The sequence below is a fragment of the Pleurodeles waltl genome, chromosome 9 (assembly GCF_031143425.1).
Source record: "Pleurodeles waltl isolate 20211129_DDA chromosome 9, aPleWal1.hap1.20221129, whole genome shotgun sequence".
Lineage (NCBI taxonomy): Eukaryota > Metazoa > Chordata > Amphibia > Caudata > Salamandridae > Pleurodeles > Pleurodeles waltl.
In genome coordinates this window covers 310444713-310464762 of record NC_090448.1, presented here as the reverse complement: position 1 = coordinate 310464762, position 20050 = coordinate 310444713, and the positions used below count along the sequence as shown (strand labels likewise).

Below are 20050 nucleotides of genomic sequence, written 5' to 3'. Positions count from 1 at the left end.
AGGGATTTCTAAAGAACAATAAAACACTGCTTTTTCATTCAACACAATTAAATATTCTAATGGACCGCATTCGCAGTGAAACTTTGTAAACTTTGGAAAAAATGTATAAAGTAGTACTCTGTCTCACTTTGGGTGACTAACTCCAGCAGAGGGTTCGGTGTTTTTGAGGAGGCGGGGGGGGGGGGGGGGGGGGGGGAGTGCACAAGGCCATGTTTTGTTGAGAAGTCAAATCAGTCTCCAGCCTTGTGTCAAACCCTACAGGCGAACCGCTGTAGACTATAGAGGAGTGGTCCTTATGCAAGGGATGTAGGATACTGAAGGTGCTGGAGGATGCTGAGAGTGCAGATTGAGTGACAAGGGTCTTCCTTGGGAGACTCCTCATTCTGCGGTCATGGTGGGAGACTGGCCACAGGAGTCAATGTCCCTTGAATCCGGGTGAAGACCAGCCAAAAAAACAGTTATCACTGGTCTGCTGTTCTCCAGTTACATTGAAACCAGAGGTTTTCATTAACTAGTTGTAACTTCCAACTTGGGTGATCAAACTGCACTCCGACTCACCCGGATCCATCAGTCTCTGGTGCTACTTCCGAGGGTTGGGCCTCGACCTCCCAGCCTGTGCGTTGGTGGTCAGCTACGGTCAGGCATTCTTGGCTACCAACTCGCTGTGGGAGGCTTCTTCAGCTTTTCTGGCCCTGTAGCTGTAACCTGACTATTGGGGTCACTTCTTCTGGCTGAGGCTCAGGAATTACTTTTCCTCAAGCAGAAAACCAGAGGCACAGTCCTCTCTTTGCTAGCCCAAGGAGCAGAAGGTGCAGTCTAGTCTTGGTGCAGCCCCTCTATGCTGGGCTAGGGAACAGCAAGGCAGTCCTTCTTCGGTCCACTCTTCAATACAGATGTGATCTGAGGCTGGTGCCAGTTTTATGTCCAGTTAGTGCAATGAGCTACCAGGTCCACTCCTGCCTAGTGACATCTTCCTGTGAAGTGTAGCATCTAGCATATAGCTATCCCAGAATACACTATTATCCCCACTCCCAAAATGGCAGAACCCTTCTCTTGGTTTGTGGTGCTCCCTAGCCCACCCTAAAGGTGTAGGTAACTGAGGGCTACACACCCACAGAAAAAAGGGTTGACAACAAATTACAGCCTCTGTCCTTGATGCCAATCTGTCTCCAAGAACAAAAGAGCAGCCACTCTTGTATGTGCCCAGCATTTGCCCTTCAAAGGCAGTGTCCAATTTGAAGCTCACCTTCTGGCTCACACCCTGTTTGGCCTTCCAGCAAGGGAGAGGTCACACACCTTCCAATGGCAGACTGTTTGGGTTCCTTCCTGAGAGCTGTTCACATCTCCCCGAGAAGGGCAGAAAGCTGTCTCTTGGCCAGCAATCATTGGCGCCCACTAGAAAACTTTGAGCCACAAAGTAGAATTTGCTAAAATTGAGCATCAAGTTGGGTTTAATGCAACCAAGTATCACGTTAGTACTGCTGAGTTGTTAGCATGTAACCCTTTACTTGCCAATGGGGCTACTAGCCTTTCCACAGTGAAAACAACAATGCAGGATTTTTACTCCCAGCAATGTAAAGTTAAAAGCTACATGTCCAACTTTTTAATATAATGCACTCTGCTTTTAGGGCTTGGTAGGCCTTTGCCATTACTTTAAATGGCAAGTCAAGTTAATAGTTTGAAACTGCTCTGACAGACAACTATGCTTTCTCACACTTATGGCGGCACAATAAATGCTACAGTTCACAGGAGACACTTTACCTTATAGGTTCTGGGTACCTCTGTTGCCCTATATTAGGGTCTCATAAGTAAGTTAATCAATGCCAATTGTGGATTAACCAATCGGACATATACCTTTTAAGGGTCAGAGCACAGGCACTGAGATCTGTTTAACACTGAGATTACCCTTTAAAGGGACAGACCACTGGCACTGGCGCCTGTGGTTAGGGTGGTAGTGGTTAAGGAGGTGGTGGTGGTGAAGGCGGCCAGGGTGGTTAGCGCAGTGGTGATGGTTGGAGTGAGGGTGCTGATGGTGAGGGTGCTGGTGGTGAAGGTGTTGGTTGTTAGGGTTGAATGGTGGTGGTTGGCAGAAAGTGTGGCTTATCACATGGTTGTGTGACCTCACCATGTAATAAACTCACAAATCTGTCTTGGCTCCAGTCAGGCCTGTTGTAAAAACCTTAGCTCACCCTTGGGTGGCTGTCGCTTTGAGCAGCCAGGCTTTAAACAAAAGAACAAGTGCAAAGCATTTTGAAGATAATAAAACAGAAACACAAAAAAGTGACTAAAAAAGAAACAAAAAAACTAAGTAATCCCAACCTCAAGGTATAACTATAGATTTTCGTAGACACAAAAATGAGATTCAGAGGAGGGTTCCAGATATACATATCTTTAAGTAAATCGTAAAATACTGCTTTTTTTTCTTCAATCGCAAAGAAGCATCGGCAACTACCGCACTTAGGGCCTGATTTAGATCATAGCGGAGGGGAATACTCCTTCACAAACGTGACAGACATCCCGTCCACCTTATTATGATCCCATGATATCCTATGGAGATCGTAATAAGGCGGACAGGATATCAGTCACGTTTGTGACAGACTATTTCCTCCATCAAGATCTAAATCAGGCCCTTAGTGGTTACTTTGAACCTTTGGAAAACTTTTGTAAAGTTGTGTTCAGTTACTCCAGTCTGCTTAGGGCAACGAACTCTAGCAAGGAGCAAGTCGCAGGGACCAGTAAGGCTTAGCAGGACAGTGACCGCACAGTCATAGCTGTATCCAGTCTAGTAAAACTGTTGGGATCTTGTACATGTAAGATACAACGATCTTTCAAACTGATGTTAGCACAGTGATGTTAGCAATGAGATACTAAAATTGAGTTGCCTATGTGTATTTGTATTTCTCAACACAGATGAGTGCTCATAATAAATTTGCTCACTAGTATATATATGAATGCAAAATGTAATATGATGAGACAATATACTACTATAAATTCATGATTAGCCATTTTTGTTGTCATATCATATTAATTTTGGCTCTCATATATGTACTAGTCTTTCAGTTTCTCGTTGCTAACATTACTACAAAAGATTGCCAAGATTTTCTTAGTTATATTGGCACACCCACTATTACTTATAAGATGTGATTTTGTACTTATGACTCAAGGTGTATCATGGATCATTAACCAAGTTTAAGATGGCTGCCATTTTAGTTTAACACTCTAGCTGCTAGATCAGCATCATCGCTTCAAAGTTTTAACTGTATTCCAGTTAGATTGGATGTGTTTTTGAATTTCTCACTCCAACTAGGGCACATCTGTGGGTGGTCTCCATACAGGCATCTCAAGTCTACTTAGATCCCTTAACTGGTTTGTTGACCAGTTCCAAGATGGCCTTGATATGTTTAATGCTCTCACAGAGAAGTGCACATCAGTGCTTCTGTGTTTTTTATTTGCAGTCCCACCTGTACGTTTTACTTATAACACGGATACGAGCCTCTCTGTTTTCTCTGATTAAACCTGTGGCCCCTTGTTGCAGTCACAGTTATAAGTTGAGGTGACTGAGTGAGCAGTATTTTTTGTTGGTTATTAACCGTTTTTTTGTTTTCCTGTAGCAAAGCCCTTTTCTCGCCAGGTAGTCTCTTTTTCCTTGTGTAATGCCACATGTGACCGATTACCCAGTTTGGCCTATTTGTTTCATGCACATACTTAAATTTAGTTGTGGCATGGAGTCCTAAGCTTACTCAACTGTATTTCGGATTAAGATCATTCATATTGTCCTCCCAGTGGAAGGTATGTTCTTGTGACATTTTAGTTGGAGCACACGGTTTGTGCACATTTTCACCACACATAGGGGGTCATTATGTCCCTGGCGGTCTTCTGACCACCAAGGATATTGTGGCAGTATGACCGCCACATTATGATTTAGGCGGGTTGGCTGCAGCCAACCTGCCACTTCTCCACTCATACTGCCATGGCGGTATGAGCCACCGGGCTGGGTATGTCTATTTTCAGCCCGGCGGCCAGCATAGTACCGCCTTTGGCATTATGACCCGGCCTACCGCCATGGTTTCCGTGGCATTAGAAATGCCACGAAAACCATGGCGGTAGGCCCTACCGGTGACAGGGAATCCCCGTCACCGGTAGGTGGCCCTGCCACCCCCCCCAACACTCACCTGACGCCCCCACCCTCCCTCCATCCATCCAAACTCACCCACCACCCGATACCCACACTAACCACACCACCACCCTCCGATACACTCACTCCCCCTAGCCCCCCGATCCACTCACTCACCCCCACCGATACATCACACACACACCCCACCCCATACACGCACACAACTGACTCCACCCCACACAGCCACACAAGCACACATCACCCCTCTTTCCCCATCCCAACTACAGTCACAGCGCCCTTCACCCCACACCCCCCTCCCCGCATACACGCACACAGACACCCACAAGCACCAGGTATACACCCATTCATTTACACTGACATACACGCATTCATTCACACACTGACATACGCGCATTCATTCACACACTGACATACACGCATTCATTCACACACTGACATACACGCATTCATTCACGCATACTTCCAGACATACACACATTCTTACCCACAATCACACTGACATGCAGACACATACTTACTTCACTATTCTTACACGCATTCACTCACACGCATACACCCACGTAAACAACACAACACACACAGACGCATTCACACACACACACTCAGACATTCATGCACATACCCACAACACCTCCCACCCCCCTCTCCCCTGTCGGAAGCCTGACTTTTCTTGGGCGAGGAGGTCTTCGGGCAGGGAAAAGGAAGGGGCACTTCTACCGCCAGCAGCACTCCACCAGCAGAACACCGCCAGGCCGAATTACTAGTCATAATACAGCTGGCGGCGTATTTCTGGCGTGGTGGTGCTGGTGTTAGCAGTGCCAGTTTACCACCGTCCACCACCATGAGCACTTCTGGATTTCCACCCTTATTGTTGCGGAAGTCAGACAGTGCTCATAATAAGGCGGGTGGATGATAGCCACAGTGGCAGTATGTTGGCAGCCGTCACCGCGGCGGTAGGCGGTATGTACCACCGATGCTATAATTCAGGCCATAGTGTGCTGTGCACACACATGCATTCACAGTTGCAGTGCAAACAAGACCACTCTCTGACTTGTTTTTTCATGCATACTTTTAATTTAATTTCTTTTTCCAGTTTGTTTTCATTCAGAACTTTTCAGGGGCCCTCTACATTAACTATCTACTATCCTTAGTGCTGAGGATGGTCTTAGGTATTAGCACAGCAAAAGACCATAACGTTGATGTGCAAATCGATGCATGGAAATATGTATAACTAACTTGCTAGAGAGATAGCTGTTTCTTGTTGTTCATAGGCCCCTTGTTATCTCTTATTTTGATACAGAGCAATTGATAGTAATTACATTGCTTTGCTTTCTTCTCTGCATTAATCCGCAATAGCAGACACCATATTCCTGTGAATTTTGTTCAGTGTGTTATAGGTCCCTAAATGGATAAATATTTAACTCCAGTATTTTGATGAGTGAATGATCTCCTTGCAGACCACTTGCTTTAGATTACACTACTACCCATGCTCAGAAGAGTTTATTGGGTCGCCCTCCCCTTTCCGAACTATATAGAGAGTGGCAACTTTCTAAAATGCCTTTTATCCAAAAGTTACATTAAATTCAACTTAAGCATCAAGTTGGGTTTAATGTAAAAATTAGTTTGATACTGTGAAGTACCAAATTTGGTAGTTCCAGTCAGAAGCTAGCACATCCAAGTTGTCAGCATGTACCCTGTACCTGCCAATGGGGTTACTAGCCTGTTTACAGTAAGAAATACAATTTGGGGGGTTTACTCTTAGGACAGATATAAACACATGCTCTATTCTTTAACATTGAGCACCCTGTCTTAGGTATACACCAATTAAATATACACTTTTAAGAGTGTTGGGATGGAAAAGTCCTCTGCATCGTAAGAGAGGTGTATCCTGCTTTGAGTGCCCAACTGTACTGTTGTCTACATCCCTAATGCTGATTTTTTGTCATAGGAGAACACGGATCATGTGTGTGTGCCATGATATAAACTGGTCTCATGGACTGCGCTCTTGTTGAACCGGAAGGACCACCCAAAGCACGACCCTAATAATGGTGGAAGGCTACCATCTTCATCAGGAGTTAAGCAGGTCGGTGGCAACATTCTGTGCTAAAGGATTCAGTGCACAGCCCAAAGGAGAGACTGAGGCTATGACCTGCACTGCGAGGGAACTGCTCAGACTCGCTACTGAGAACTGCCAGAGGCACTATGGACTGGATTACACCCTCCCTGACTCCATTCAGGAGCTGAAGAAAGGATTCCTTCACCCTCACTGAGTAAAGTAAACTACAGAGTCTTTGCAAACAGGGTGCTGTTCCAACATCTGGGTGACCTCCAGCAGCAACGCTCAGGAGAGAATGCCTACGCCGCTGGGTGCTGCTGCATAGGCTGTGGACTGTGGGCAGCTCAACCTCTCCTAACTGAGCAGGACTCACCCCCTGCTCCATGGGTAGGACATGACCTGGACCATTTGGCCTTTGGGAGAAACTCGCTGCAAACGGTGGTGCAGCGCTATTGATACTTTTGACTAAGGGTCTGACTTAGGTCTGCCACAGCAGATTGGCGGTAATGCTGCCAAGATCTGAGAACACCTTCAATTCAATAGTGTTCCGCCCACCATATTTAGATATATTGCGGCTGAGCCGCACACCGCCACAACGGAGTGTTCTTCTTAGCAGTTTAGACTACCACATTTAGATGTTATAGTCCTGCAGACAGTGTCCTGCTGGTGGATTGCTGATGGAGGGAGGTCGTCAATGGACCCAATGGACATCGTACCATGGCAGTGGCTACGGAATAGAGGTAAGACACACACACACTATACCTTAACCATACGTGTCCACCTCCACAACACGACACCACACCACATACACACTATTTTCAATTGCCATTCCAATACTACACAACATGCCGAAAACACACATTGACATACATCATGACACAACATCCACACAACATTGATACTACACCCACACACAACACAACCACAACAACCAATACAACTACACACTGATCTACACAAACATACTCACACAAAGGGACAACTACAGGCATCACAACGAAGACCGCCACAGAACAACACTCACCTGAATGTTGCACACAGCAACACAACATACACAACATCAGACCCATATGGAAGTGGCACACAATACTGACACAACCACACCACCTACTCCAGCTCCATCCACCTCAACCAACCAATCCATTCGCACACACACAAACACACACATACACATCCTGACTCACATACATAACTGGCTACACAACAGGACAGGTCCCCCTGCAAAGTGTACACATGGGCATAGTTGACAAGTGTGACTGTAACGTCATTGTTGTGCCAGCATTCTTTTGGCAATGAATACTGACACTATAATGACAGTTGTGTATGTGTGCGATATGTGTCTGGTACCAGTGTGTCCCCAATCATGTTGGACACCATAGTTTCCCCAACATATGCATGTCACAGTAATTTCAAATATTTACTGTGACATATATGAAGGAAGTGGTCCCAAGCGCATGTGCAGTGGACACACAATGGACACAGGCAATGCAGGTTCCCTACCTTCAAGTCCAGTGAAGGGAGGGGGGGGGATGGATTCTGTCTTCGCCGTGATCTAGTGGAAGCAGCAACGGAAGGTGTTGTCCAGTCGAAAATAAAACTGGAATCAGGAAATAACGTACGTTTTTACCTCGTTTCCCCCCCTAATCTGCCAACTCAGATGTGGAGGTTAGACCGCCACAGTCAGCCTGGCTGTAAAGCACATCCAAATTTGCACAGGGATGAGTGGCTTGAGTGCCACCATCAGCCACTATTTCCAATGGTGCAGTCGACTTGGATGGGAATCCTTGGCAAAATCCGCGGGACTCAGGCAGTCTATCGGCTATGGGACCGCCAAGATCTAAATCAGGCCCTAAGTTCCTAAAAGTCAAAATGGAGAATTCTTGAGTAAGGCCTATTAGTTTGCATTCCCTGGTGTGGCCACCACTGAATGTGGAATAATCCTGATAATGTTATACAAAGGAGAGTGGGACAGAGATTCCCCTGACAACTACTACAGCCCCAACTTCCAACAGGGATTGTGCTTTTGCATTTGAATATCGTATTTCTTTGCATGTGTAGAGTTAGAAATAAAATACTACTTTTTCGCATAAAAGCAAGTATTTGGCTGGCCATTTATTTATTGTTCTTTGAATTATGAGTCATGTTCAATGACCTGTATCTACATCCCTGCTGAAAGGAGCCTGGACTGCTCAACCACAGCTACCACTAAGTGTCATGTGCAGAAGGGGTACCTGGCTCAGTTGAGCAGGATCCATAGTAAGTCAGGCCCTGTGACATCAGGAGTAAAAGGTCTCAGCTACCACGGCTGGGACAGTAGCCCCTGATTGCCTCCTGATCCTCTAAAAGGGGCTCCGACAAAGGATCAGAGCACTGGCACTGCGGTCCGGTAGCAGGTGTCAGTGCACTCTCAGAGTCATTGCACTAATACCTAATAGTCAAAAAGTGGGGCAAAATAGGAGTGAACCTGTAAAAAGCCATTTCTTCACAGTGTAGGCTGGATGAGTGTTGGTTAGGGTGATTGTGGTGTGGATGATAGGGAGGTGGTAGATGGTGGTACTAGTGAGGTGGTGCAGTAGTGGTTAAGGTGGTGGTAGTTAGGCTTGTGTTTTGGATGGTGGTGGTGGTTAAGGTAGAGTGGTGGTATCAAGGGTGGTGGATATGGTAGGGTGGTGGTGGTAGTTAAAGTAGGGTGGTGTAGTTAGGGTAGGGTGCACGAGTTGGTGGTGGTAGTTAGGGTGGTGGTTAGGGTAGGATGTTGGTTAGGGTAGAGGGATGGTGGAGGTATTTAGGGTAGGGTGAATGTGATGGTGGTAGTTAGGGTGGTGGTTAGCATGACGGTTAGGATAGGGTGATTGTGATTAAGGTGTTAGTTAGCGATTTGGTGGTTAGTGGCTGTAAGTGATGGTGGTGTTGGAAGTAGGGTAGTAGCATTGTTGTGGTGGTTAGGGTGGTAGTGGTTGTAGGGTGGTAGTGGTGATGGTGGGAGGGGGCTTGTGGTTAGGGTGGTGAAAGAGTGGTAGTGGCAGATTGGTGGCAGCGTGGTATCGGTAGGGTGCTGATAGACTGGTTAGGGTGTTAGGATGATGGTAGTTAGGATGGTGGTGGTGGTGGTGGTGGTTACGATGGCAGTGGTCATAATGGTTGGAGTGGTGTTTAGGGTGGTGGTTAGGGTCAGGTATTGGTTAGAGTAGGTCGGTAGTAGTGGTTAGTGTGGTCGTTGGGGAGGGAGGTCCTGAGGATAAGGTGCTAATGGGAAGGAGTAGGGAATTAGGGTCGGTTGGTGGTGGTTATGGTGGAGGCAGTTATGGTAAGGTGGTGGAGTTTGTTATGGAGGTGGTAGTGGCTAAGGTAGTGCAGGTGGTTATGGTGCTGGTGGTGGTTAGGGTGTTGGTAGTCTGGTGGTGGTAGGGCGATGTGGTGTTGGTAGAGTAGAGTGATGGCAGTTGTAGTGGGATGGTGGTAGGGTGGTGATACACATACCAACATGGGAGGATATGGGGGGAAAGGAACAAGGATGAAAGGGACAGAAGAAGAAAAAAGTACCTCAATCCAAGTGCGAGAAGTGGAAGTAGACAAATCAAAAAGAAACAATTAGTACTTGGTCAACACTCCAGGGAAGGGAGAAATGAATGAAAAGAAAGTGAAATCGCACATGTTGACCAATAAAGCAAAGGAATGGTAGGCAAAGGGCAGGCTCCAACATGTCTTGCAAGCGCACTGCCTCAGTCAAGACCTGTAAAAAAATATTTCTGTTTTTGAAAAATTAGATATTCAATGTTTTTCAATTCAATGAAAATTCCAAAGATAAAGGATTCGATTCTTTCAGTACTTTTGGAGGAACAAATAAATCTATGCCTACACATGGCCAGATATACAGCATGTCTAACTTTTAAAGTTATCTGCCCTATGCTTTACTTGGTCACTAAAAGGAACACTGACTCTCCAGAAATAGGTACACCGTACAGTCCTGATTCCAGACAAAATACACTTGCATTTTCAGGCTAGTCAATTTGTTTTTTCTAATTAGAACTTCTGAACCTTGTACACTACCGACTGACCTTTATACGTTATACCACCAGATGCATACACTTACTTGCGTGCCTGATGTCGCAGGTCCTGTTCCGAAGGATTAAAGGCATGTTTCACCTGGTGTTTCGCAATAGCCTTCCACTTTCCCTTGTTATCTTGAATTATGCGGTCCCAAATCTCAGGAATCTGAAGAAGCAGAATGAAAAAAAAATTAGTAACTCTCGGTATTCTCTGATCATTCCATTGAATGAACATAGGAAACCGTTAAAACAGCAACACTAGCTTTGACAAAGCAAAGCAAGCTATGTAGCACAATGCTCTCAGTGGGAAACAACAGAACTGCTATAATACCATTTTTACAATGGTCAAACAGAGCAACTCTGCAAATGGATTAACCTATTTTTCATAAACCACCCAAAAAAATATATGCAAATAAGTAACAAAACTCTGCTTGAAGATAAACTGCCAAACCCTGCAAGCAAATAAGTGTCGCAACCACATTTCCCAACAACCACAAACACAGAGGGGCACATTTCTCTCCTTGGCTTACATTCTAGCTCACATTTCCATCATATGAATAAGTCTGCCTGGAGAAGGTTAGCCACTGTAGGATTAAAGATGACGTGATGATCAAAAGGAGGAAATCAGTAGGGGCATTTTAGTCTACATGTGAAAAGCCTAGACCCAATCTGTGTTATACCCTGTTGAAATTAAATATAGCATTTGTATTTTTAAGTAACAGTAAAAGCTTGCAGTGAATGACAAAGATGAGGGCAGGCAAACCGGCCATTTTCCCAGATCGTCGATATAAAACTTGGAATTCCTTTGTGGCCAATGCTAGTGATAAGGGTCTCCCAAGACTACATCACTGCTAGGGATGGAAAACTTTGTTAGGGCCTGGAAAAGGAATGCTACTAAATATGGATACCTCAAAATAACATAGCTAGGCTGTCCTGTTTTGGGTTTAAATCTATAATAACTGATAAAACGTTACAGAAAGGGAAACATCCCTCACTAGTGTATACATGTAAACACCGATGAGCATCTGCATAACCACAAACTAAAATGCCATTCAAAGAGAGGAAAGTGAGAAAGAATTAGTCATTTGTATTTCTTCCTCAAGGGGCAAACACCATGCCACTTTGTTATACAGGAAGCAACTAGAAAGACTGGTCTAAAATTATGTTCTTGATTGTTGTTGTCTTGGGATGTCACAAAAATATTGTTTTATTCTTCCTTTTGTTTCCTCCAGTTCTGTGTGCTTTAACTAAAGGTGTTAGGTTTAGATTTGATCTAATTCATCGTCATCATCATGATCATAATAACTTCATTTCGATTGCCAGGATTACAAAAGGGTAACATAAGTAAAAACATCCTAGCATGGTCAGAATGAGAATCTCCAGAGAAATACATTAGCAAAAAGGCATGAAATCTCAGTACATAATACATACTACTGTGAGGTTAAAACCCTATTGACAACATACCGGAGAGAAATATAAAATGCAGTGTTAAACCACAGAAGGTGCAAGTATTCAGTAGGTACATTATAGAAAGTTTGAGATTAAAGTAAAAGGGGAAGGACTTGGTGGTGTGTATAGGGCAATAAAGAGTAACTGGGATAGGCAACATCAACTTTAAAATAAGAATCACAAGTGCCAATAACAGGACAGGAGCAAGCCTTTTCATTTGGGTTATGCCCTCTATTAAGAGCTGTGCAGTTGGCATTAAAGTGATGTAACAGAGATCCTGTATAGAACATACAATATCACCATTCTTTAGTTAAAAAAATATTTTTTTAAATTTAACAAAAATAATAAAATCAAAGAAGAGTTGCTTTGCCTTTTTCTACATTTCTCCTTACTCCAGACTTTCCACATACCAACAAAATAAATAGCTGCAAGGTGTCCCATTGTTATGTGTGATACCTTAAGCTAGTCCAGGCTTTTTACCCAATTGCACTTTACTTGGGTTTTTGAGCACATAGTTACAATGTTAACAGCAACATTTCAAGGGTCAGAATACAAGTGAGGTCTGTTAAAAGGGCAGGACTGACTTTTAAAGTGAGGCATTTACAAAGGGAACTATTGGCAGCTATGGATGTCCACAAAAACAACAGCACCACCTTAATGTAGTCAGATACAAATTGCAGAAAAGTTGTTTTGAGCAGTTACAGGTGCCATAGAGCACACAGCTACAAATTAATCAGATGTAATTTAACATTTTAAAGATTTCACCTTGAACTTTGATGTTCGAAGGAATGACCGCCCCTACAATGCCATAACATTCAATAAGGAGTAGTTGAATGCCCCCCAACTGAGTCCAGACATTTGCTCATTAAAAACATGAATATAGCACTTAATATTTGAGTCCATTAATAGTCATGTAAACCAAACAGAGTCCTGAGAGGGCATGTGTAAGAGACAATGAGATGTGGAGTGGGTAATGAAATGTGAGTGTGAGTGCAATATACATACTTTCTATGCTTCAAACTGTCAAACATAAGTTCACTTGACACAATGCCTATGGAAGGACAATACATACCCTGCATTACTTCTTTAAATTAAATATGTGCTTTATATCAATTAGTACAACAAGCATGTTTTGTGAAGACTGGAAAAACATACTGTAACTGTTTTGGAGCTTAGGCAGTTAAATAACCATTGACAAGAACTGAGTTCAAAAGGTGTGAAAAACACTGAAAAGACACCACTGAAACACACAAAAGAACAAGCACTGAAATGAGGACAGCCTAAAATTAGCTTAACTTAATGCATGGAACTTCCAGAAACTTGCACTCATGTGTTCCAATTTAATCTAAGCTGTTTTACGCACTTTTGGTTCAGCCATTTCACTTCAAAGTATGTGAGAGAAACAGGACAGGCTTCTTTCAGAATTTGGCCACATAACTGTTTCAAGAATGGTAGCATGGTGAGTATACCATTCACTACCCGCTAGGGGGCGATGCATCCTGAGGGACTAGAGTATGGCCACGACATATGTACATGATGAGGGTAACAGTGAGTCACAATTGATAGTGCAATACAAAGCCATTACATGATGAGGATATAGGCAAAGCAGCCCCGCAATGAGGTTAAAAGCACATCTAATCAGGGGCGTGGAATTTAATAAAATATCTATTTGTCCTTGGACAGGTTTCTTCATAAATCTACTTGTCCTGTAAAATAATCTACTTGTCCCATTGATGCCATGTAGTGCTGTGACAAATTATGGAAGCTATAAGAGCTCTGATAATAACCTCTCTTACTATGCCAGTCTTACTACTATAGTACAACTTGAATACTAGCAATTTCCTAATTTTGACACTTTTCCGCAGATCTACATACTGGGTCTGGAGGTAGCGGAAAGAAATAGTTCCAACGTTGGAATGCCCATTTGAGTCTCTGCAAACCTACTAACTGCATGTTTAAGGGTTTTTACCAGCTATTCTCTAATCTTTTCCTATAATGCGAAAGGGTGGAAATTTACTCCGGACAAGGGCATAAGGAAAACTTCTTCCAGGGTTGGGAAAAAAAAGTGGTGAGAGGGAAAGTGAGCATGTAAAAGGTCAACAGATTTTCGCATGAGCAATTTTACACATGCACATTTGCACGTGCTAAAATACAGTTCACAAATATTTTTTAGGAGTATGATTGCCCACTCTACTTCCTTAAATTCTTGCATATTCATGAAATACATAAACCTGCACTAAGGCAAAGACCTACGACATGGGTCCACTTTTGTGATAGCATTCTGCTCTTTCATAAGGAGCATACTGGCACACCAAGTCAGTTTGTTCAGTGCCAGGAACTACTGTGGCAATGTGTGCTTTTTGAGAACAAGAAATATTTTTGCTTCTTGCGAATATTTGTTATAATGGTGAGGGCCTGGAAGCTCCCACATCAATAAAGTTTTACAAAAACCGTCAAAACAAGACACGCATTGACAAAACCAAACGACTGACTACCAATATCTGATTGGTTGGTTTTTGCCATTGCTTGTTTATTTTCATATTGCCCATTATCTTGTTGAAAGTAGTTACATTGATTTTCACTTATGAATATTTTTTGGCAAAACTAGTATGCGTCAACACATTTTACTAAATGATGTTTCAAAGAAATGGTACCTAAAATTTCACAGTAGTTTAGCATACGTTTTTTTTTCCTAGTTGTATTTTTTGTGTTCATTTTATTCTGAAAGCAAAGAATTGTCAGCCGTGCTTTCATGCTTATGCACATATCCGCATCTAATTAGAAAGCTTTCTGGGAGCAGTACACATAGCCTCATATATTTAAACTGTGTAAACATGTGTACACTTTTTTTTTTTTTTTTTTAACAGCACCCACTCTCAGTAGTGCAGTCCGAGTTTGCAGCATTTATTTAGAGCACACACCCTTAAAATAAGGGGTCTACATTAACCATAAATACAAGTTCGAACAACATTAACATATGGACTCAAATGTTATCTCAACCGCAGACAAATCACTTCGCTGTTCCAATATGTGGTACTGTAAACTGGAAGCCAAAGGGTTTGTGCTGCAAGCGGTTGGGCCTACTTGTCCCAAGGACAAAATAAACATGAAAACTTGTTGTCCTTGACCCCAAACAATATGTCCTGGGCGCCTGGCTATAGGAATTCCACACCCCTGTCTAATATGTGATGAGGGTATGTGCCGACCCTCTAATTGGTAAAGATGATAAACAGCCAACATTATACGAAGATAATAATAATAATGAAAAGAACAACGACCACTTCTTGCCACAGTTTTGTCATTTGGGGACACTGTAAAAAGGCTTTTCTATTATCAAGTTTAATGGTATTGAATGAATTAATCGCTAAAAAGCAAATGACTGGGTGTACATTTCTGGTTTCAAACTTGCGATATGCAAATCATTTCAGATACCATCACTTAAGTCTGTCATCTTACTGGCTATGATGATGGGACTAACAGGCTGTAAGCAGACTCTAACCTAAAAAGAACAGTTTTTTTTTTTTTAACAAAATGAGAATACGTGCTCAGAAAGAAGTTGAAAGATCTTGGAGAAAACTCTGGAAATAAGAGTGGATAGTGAAGACTGAGTTGGCAGATGCAAAACAAACATACTCTATGCCTCTAGCCTGTTTCAGGGCACAACATCTCAATTTGGATATTATGCTGCTCATCAGCTTGAATAAACATCACATTTCTTATCATAGGTATCTGCGTACAATAAGTAAGACCACTTTTAAAAGAACCCAGAGAAGCTTTAAAAGGTCAGCAAACTCAAATTGAGAACATGTTGTAATTTGAGGTTGAGTACCTGTTCAAGCACCAAGTCCTTTTTGGGAGGTGCAGGTTCACTCACAGAGAGATGTCCAAGGAATCGCTGCAGCTCCACCAAATTTGGCAGCTGGTCAATGAGGACTTCTGTTAGGAAGCCACGTAGCTAAGTGAAGAGGAGAGCAAAATCCATTTGTGATTACAGGAACCAAAAACACAGAATAGAAAACAGCATGAGAAAGCTAATACAATCAATGAAGACCAGAAAGAGGGACAGCAAGTAGTTTAAAAGAAAAGGGAGAAGAAATGAAACAAAGTAAAAAGATGAGAAAGGTAACCAAGATAAAGCAGAAAGGCAGGATGAATGAGAAGAAAAGAAAGAAGACAGAAATGCAGTGAGAAAGGATGATCAACATGAAAAAATACATGTCTGGAAAATGAGTAAGGAGTAAAGAAGTTTTAAAAATGACAGAAAAGTAAGAAAATTACCCACATTGTGAAAGGAAGACAACAATGGATGTTTATAAAAAATATATGGTAACTGTAAGAGATATAGGGACAGTAACATAGTATTTGGCAGGCAAATGTGGATTAAAAAAGGAACAAGAAATTGGGAGGGAAATCGTTAAAATTAGAAGGGGAAAAATATTGGTGATTCTAAAGAAAATAACTGAAGAGTGTAAGAAGGAGAAAGGGTGATAGCCACCTTCAGTCAAATTTATAAGACCCTTCCAAAGAGAACTCACACACACTGAGACAGCAAAATAAATTCTATCATATGCTCTGATAAAAATGTTCATAGCTCTGTTACATGGTATCAGATGTATTGTGGAACTAGAGAGTCTGAAGACTTGAGTTACCTCAGTAAATGGAAATTGATTTGTAAAGTTGAAGGAAAGCAAAATAAAATCATAATAGCAGAAAATGGTGCTCAAATTGTACAATAACAGTGACACATTTCCATGTCATGGCTTGATAATCACATATAATTTGGTGCAAAGAGATTTGACTTTTCAGATTACATCCACTCAGTGCAGAATACACAGAAAACTACTGCCAAAATAATTATGCGGGAATGTCATCGGAACAGAAGGTTTACACTAGATTAGATTAGTATAAAGGCTGCCAGAGTTACTATTACGTACTATCATCCAGCCACAGGTGACCTTTCCAAATTTAACAAGATGGTAGTGGCACAGTCGACATATGGGGCAGGCTTAAATTACCGGTGTGACTTTAATTTGCCTCTTGGGTCATTGGACACATTATCAATTAATAACTGAAAAGTGCATGCATTGGAAAATTGCTGGTACTGTAAATAAACAAATTTATGATTATACATTTAAGTATCCGATAATGTGGAACAGTACCAATTGTGGCTCAAAGAAAAGCTGGACAGGCAGAGAAGGTTCAGTGGTCACAAACTCCTTGTGTGGTGTGCCTTTTGTCTTAGGGAATCCTCACAGCAGGATATTTACAGCTTGGGGTTCAGAGAGGTTAGTGCAGTGGAGGCTAATGTCCCTCAGTAATTATGCATTTTCTTGTGGCTCTTATGTTTCATGGGTCAGATGTTGTGCTTGAACCCTAGGAGAGTTATCTCCACAGCGCATCATCTTGTGATGTGGCTCTCCATTCAGTCACTGGGATCACTATTCTTTTCAACTACCACCTGCACAGCATGGCAGTTGGACTTATCTGCAAAGATGCAAGAGTAGGAGACCAGGCATAAGCCTACCTGATCAGGCTGGAACTGAGACGAGGATCACAGACAGTAGGAACTGGGATTTACACTACGATGCAAGTCTCCAGAGACACCAGAGCAGCCAGAAATTAAGTCTAATTAATATTCACAGCAGAGTATAGGTCAACACTCAAGTACAGCAGTTTGGAACTTCCATGAGGTCTGTGAAGGAAGCTGGCTCTTTATATGATTTACCAAAAAGAGTTATATCGTGCAAAGAACCCAGGGGTTCCCTTACTAGTGGACAGGGGCTTGCTCTAGCAATCCTAAGGTTCTCTTTTAGGGGTTAGTGCAGTTGAGTAGCCTTAGGCTTATCAGAGAGGAGTGTTAGACATCTGCAGTAGGCACAAAATCAATAAATGACATACACGACTCAAGGAGGAGATCCACTCCAATTTACAAAAATAACAAGTATTGTTATATATATTTAGGCACCAGAATCAATCAAATCAGGTAGGCATGTTTTGCAGAAGAAATTATTAGTTTTGAAAAGACAACAGTGCAATTTTCTGAAGCTGCAATGTGAACCTATGGAGGAAAAACATATGTGGCGAACAGGTACTCAGCAGTGACTTACAGGACCAATCTTTCAGTCTTAAGGTGAGTATGGGGCAGGGTCCTAGGCCACACCAACACGTCATCTCAAGTGCTACTGGGGCAGCCAGATTCAGAGGTGTAGTTCAGCATCGAGTGCCCAGTTGAAGTCCATGAGGATCGTTCTGGTCATAAAGGCACTGCACTGGGTCCAGTCCAGGTGAACCAATAAGGGGGTTCAGGACTTGCAATGCTTGGGGACACCTTCAGTCCTCATCTCCTGGGGCCAGGACTGTCGGGTGCAGGGGTGTCCTTAGGCATCAGGTTTCTGTCACTAGAGTGGTTGCGGTAGAGGGGGCTGCAGAAAGAAGCTGCAGGCTTCACCGGGAAGGTCACAATGGGGAGACCCAAGATGGACTTCATCTTGGGAGGGTCTGGGGACCACACTGGCACCACTGGCCCACTTCAACTCGGGCTAGGGGGCTAAGTGCAGTGGTTCTTTCTGGTGTTGGGTTTTGGCAGTCAGGAGTCCTCTCAGTTCTTATTTAGGGGCCCTCAAGATGCAGAGAAGCAGTTTTGCTACTCCACTGGAGTTCCTGGTGCTGGGTGAAGGCTGACAATCCTCCCAGGCTTTTGGAGGCACAAGAAATTGCAGGACGACACGTCTTTGTTGCAGTTGTAAAAGTAAGCAGGCAGGCTGGCAGGGTTGCCTTTTGCATCTCTGGAGTGTTCATCTTCTTTCTTCGGGTCCGAAGGATCAGATTTCCTGGTGTCAGGGGCTCCCCTAAATACTAAATTTAGGGGTATTTAGGGGTGCTAGGAGTGTAGGGTAGTAGCCAATGGGCTACTTACCCCTGGGGTCACAATTCCCCCTATATGAACACTTCCTGTGGGAAGTGGGCATAACCCTGCCCCAGAGTTCCAGGAGTCTACCATCACCAAGATGCCAGATCTGCATACCTCGGGGAGGGTACTCTTTTGAAGCCCAATGCCTTGGAATGCAGATTTGCAGGTCATCCTGTTGGGGTTGTTAACACACCTGCCAGAGCAGGCTTTGTTCCTGACCGCCAAAGAGAATCTCACCCTTGGAGGTCAGAAACCTGTCTCTTAGTGGAAGGCTAGTTAAACTAGTCAGGCAGCACAAGGGTAGATGGTAAGTTTTCAGGGAACACCTCTAAAGTGCCCTCTGGGTGCATTTATTAATAAATTCATCACTGGAATCAGTGTGAGTTTATTAATACAAGAGGTTTCATACCAAACATCTACATTTTCAGTGAAGTCATCATGTAGCTGGGGACCTCGTATTGATCAGTGTCCAGCACATAGGCTTGCAATGGTTTCCCTGATCTTTTACTATGTCTAAGCATCGACAAAGACATAGCACGGGGCATAACTGATTTTGCAGATATGTCCACACATATAACATAATGCATCCTGCCTTAGGACTGTAAGGCCTGCTGTAGGGGTGACTTGCATATATTGTACACAGTGTTAGAGAACATGGCACACGTGTCGTGTTTTCACTTTTAGCTGCACCAAAACACGCAACCTGCAAAGGCAGTCTGCCTGTGCTAGTTGAGGGTCCCTGAAGGTGGACAAAACATGCTGTAGCCCTTGGGGACCCTCTTTGGTACTCATGCCCTAGGTACCAGGGGTACCATTTACTAGGGACTTACAGGGGTGGCAAAGATATTACTGATTGGATGAACAATTGTAAAGTTTTGGGGAAGGATATCCAGCACTAGGGACCTGAACAGCAGGAACCCTGTGCACTTTCAGTCACAATTGCATCATATACCAGGCAAAAAGTGGGTGGTGACCATGTCTCAAAAGGGCAGTTTTCTAGATTCTTGACTTAACTGTACAACACAGTTTCAAGAGCTCCCCCCCACCTTCTCCACCTCCTCAGCGCCTTCAGACCCTCACGGGTGAGTAGTGCGCTTTACAAATCCCTGATTGATTGATTGATTGAAGAGCAATGGAGAATTTAGTCTCTCTGGCTTTCATCTAGCAACAGTTTCCTATTGTTTCATTAATCATGAAAAGAAGGTATTGTTGGCACACGTCAGGTACCAAGGTTAAAACAGCCTTGCAGCAGCTCCATTCACCTTCTAAAGGATTACTCACACCAATAGCTGACATCCAGTGAGGATGACCGCCAAGTGGGAAAAAAGTAATCAGTACCAAGCACAGGGCCTGATTAAACAAAGGGCATCTTCACTTGTGGCGGAGGCCCCACAATCATGGTGAGCGGGCCCGCACTCCTGGCGGGACCTCTGTACTGCAACTGACCACAA

The 20050-nt window shown here is 43.3% G+C and overlaps 1 protein-coding gene and 1 long non-coding RNA gene across 2 annotated transcripts in view; one reads left to right on the top strand and one right to left on the bottom strand.

Moving 5' to 3' along the window:
• ZMYND10 (zinc finger MYND-type containing 10) overlaps positions 1-20050 on the bottom strand; it is a 161856-nt gene that overhangs the window by 23165 nt on the left and 118641 nt on the right. The window contains exons 9-10 of the mRNA XM_069206801.1: positions 15519-15644; positions 10285-10406 (exon numbers count right to left, since the gene is read on the bottom strand). Of these exons, the coding sequence (XP_069062902.1) occupies positions 10285-10406; positions 15519-15644 (248 nt within the window). The remainder of the gene's footprint in view (positions 1-10284; positions 10407-15518; positions 15645-20050) is intronic.
• The window catches only part of LOC138259218 (uncharacterized), a 143391-nt gene that overhangs the window by 64922 nt on the left and 58419 nt on the right, over positions 1-20050 (top strand). The gene's annotated exons all lie outside the window — the stretch shown is intronic.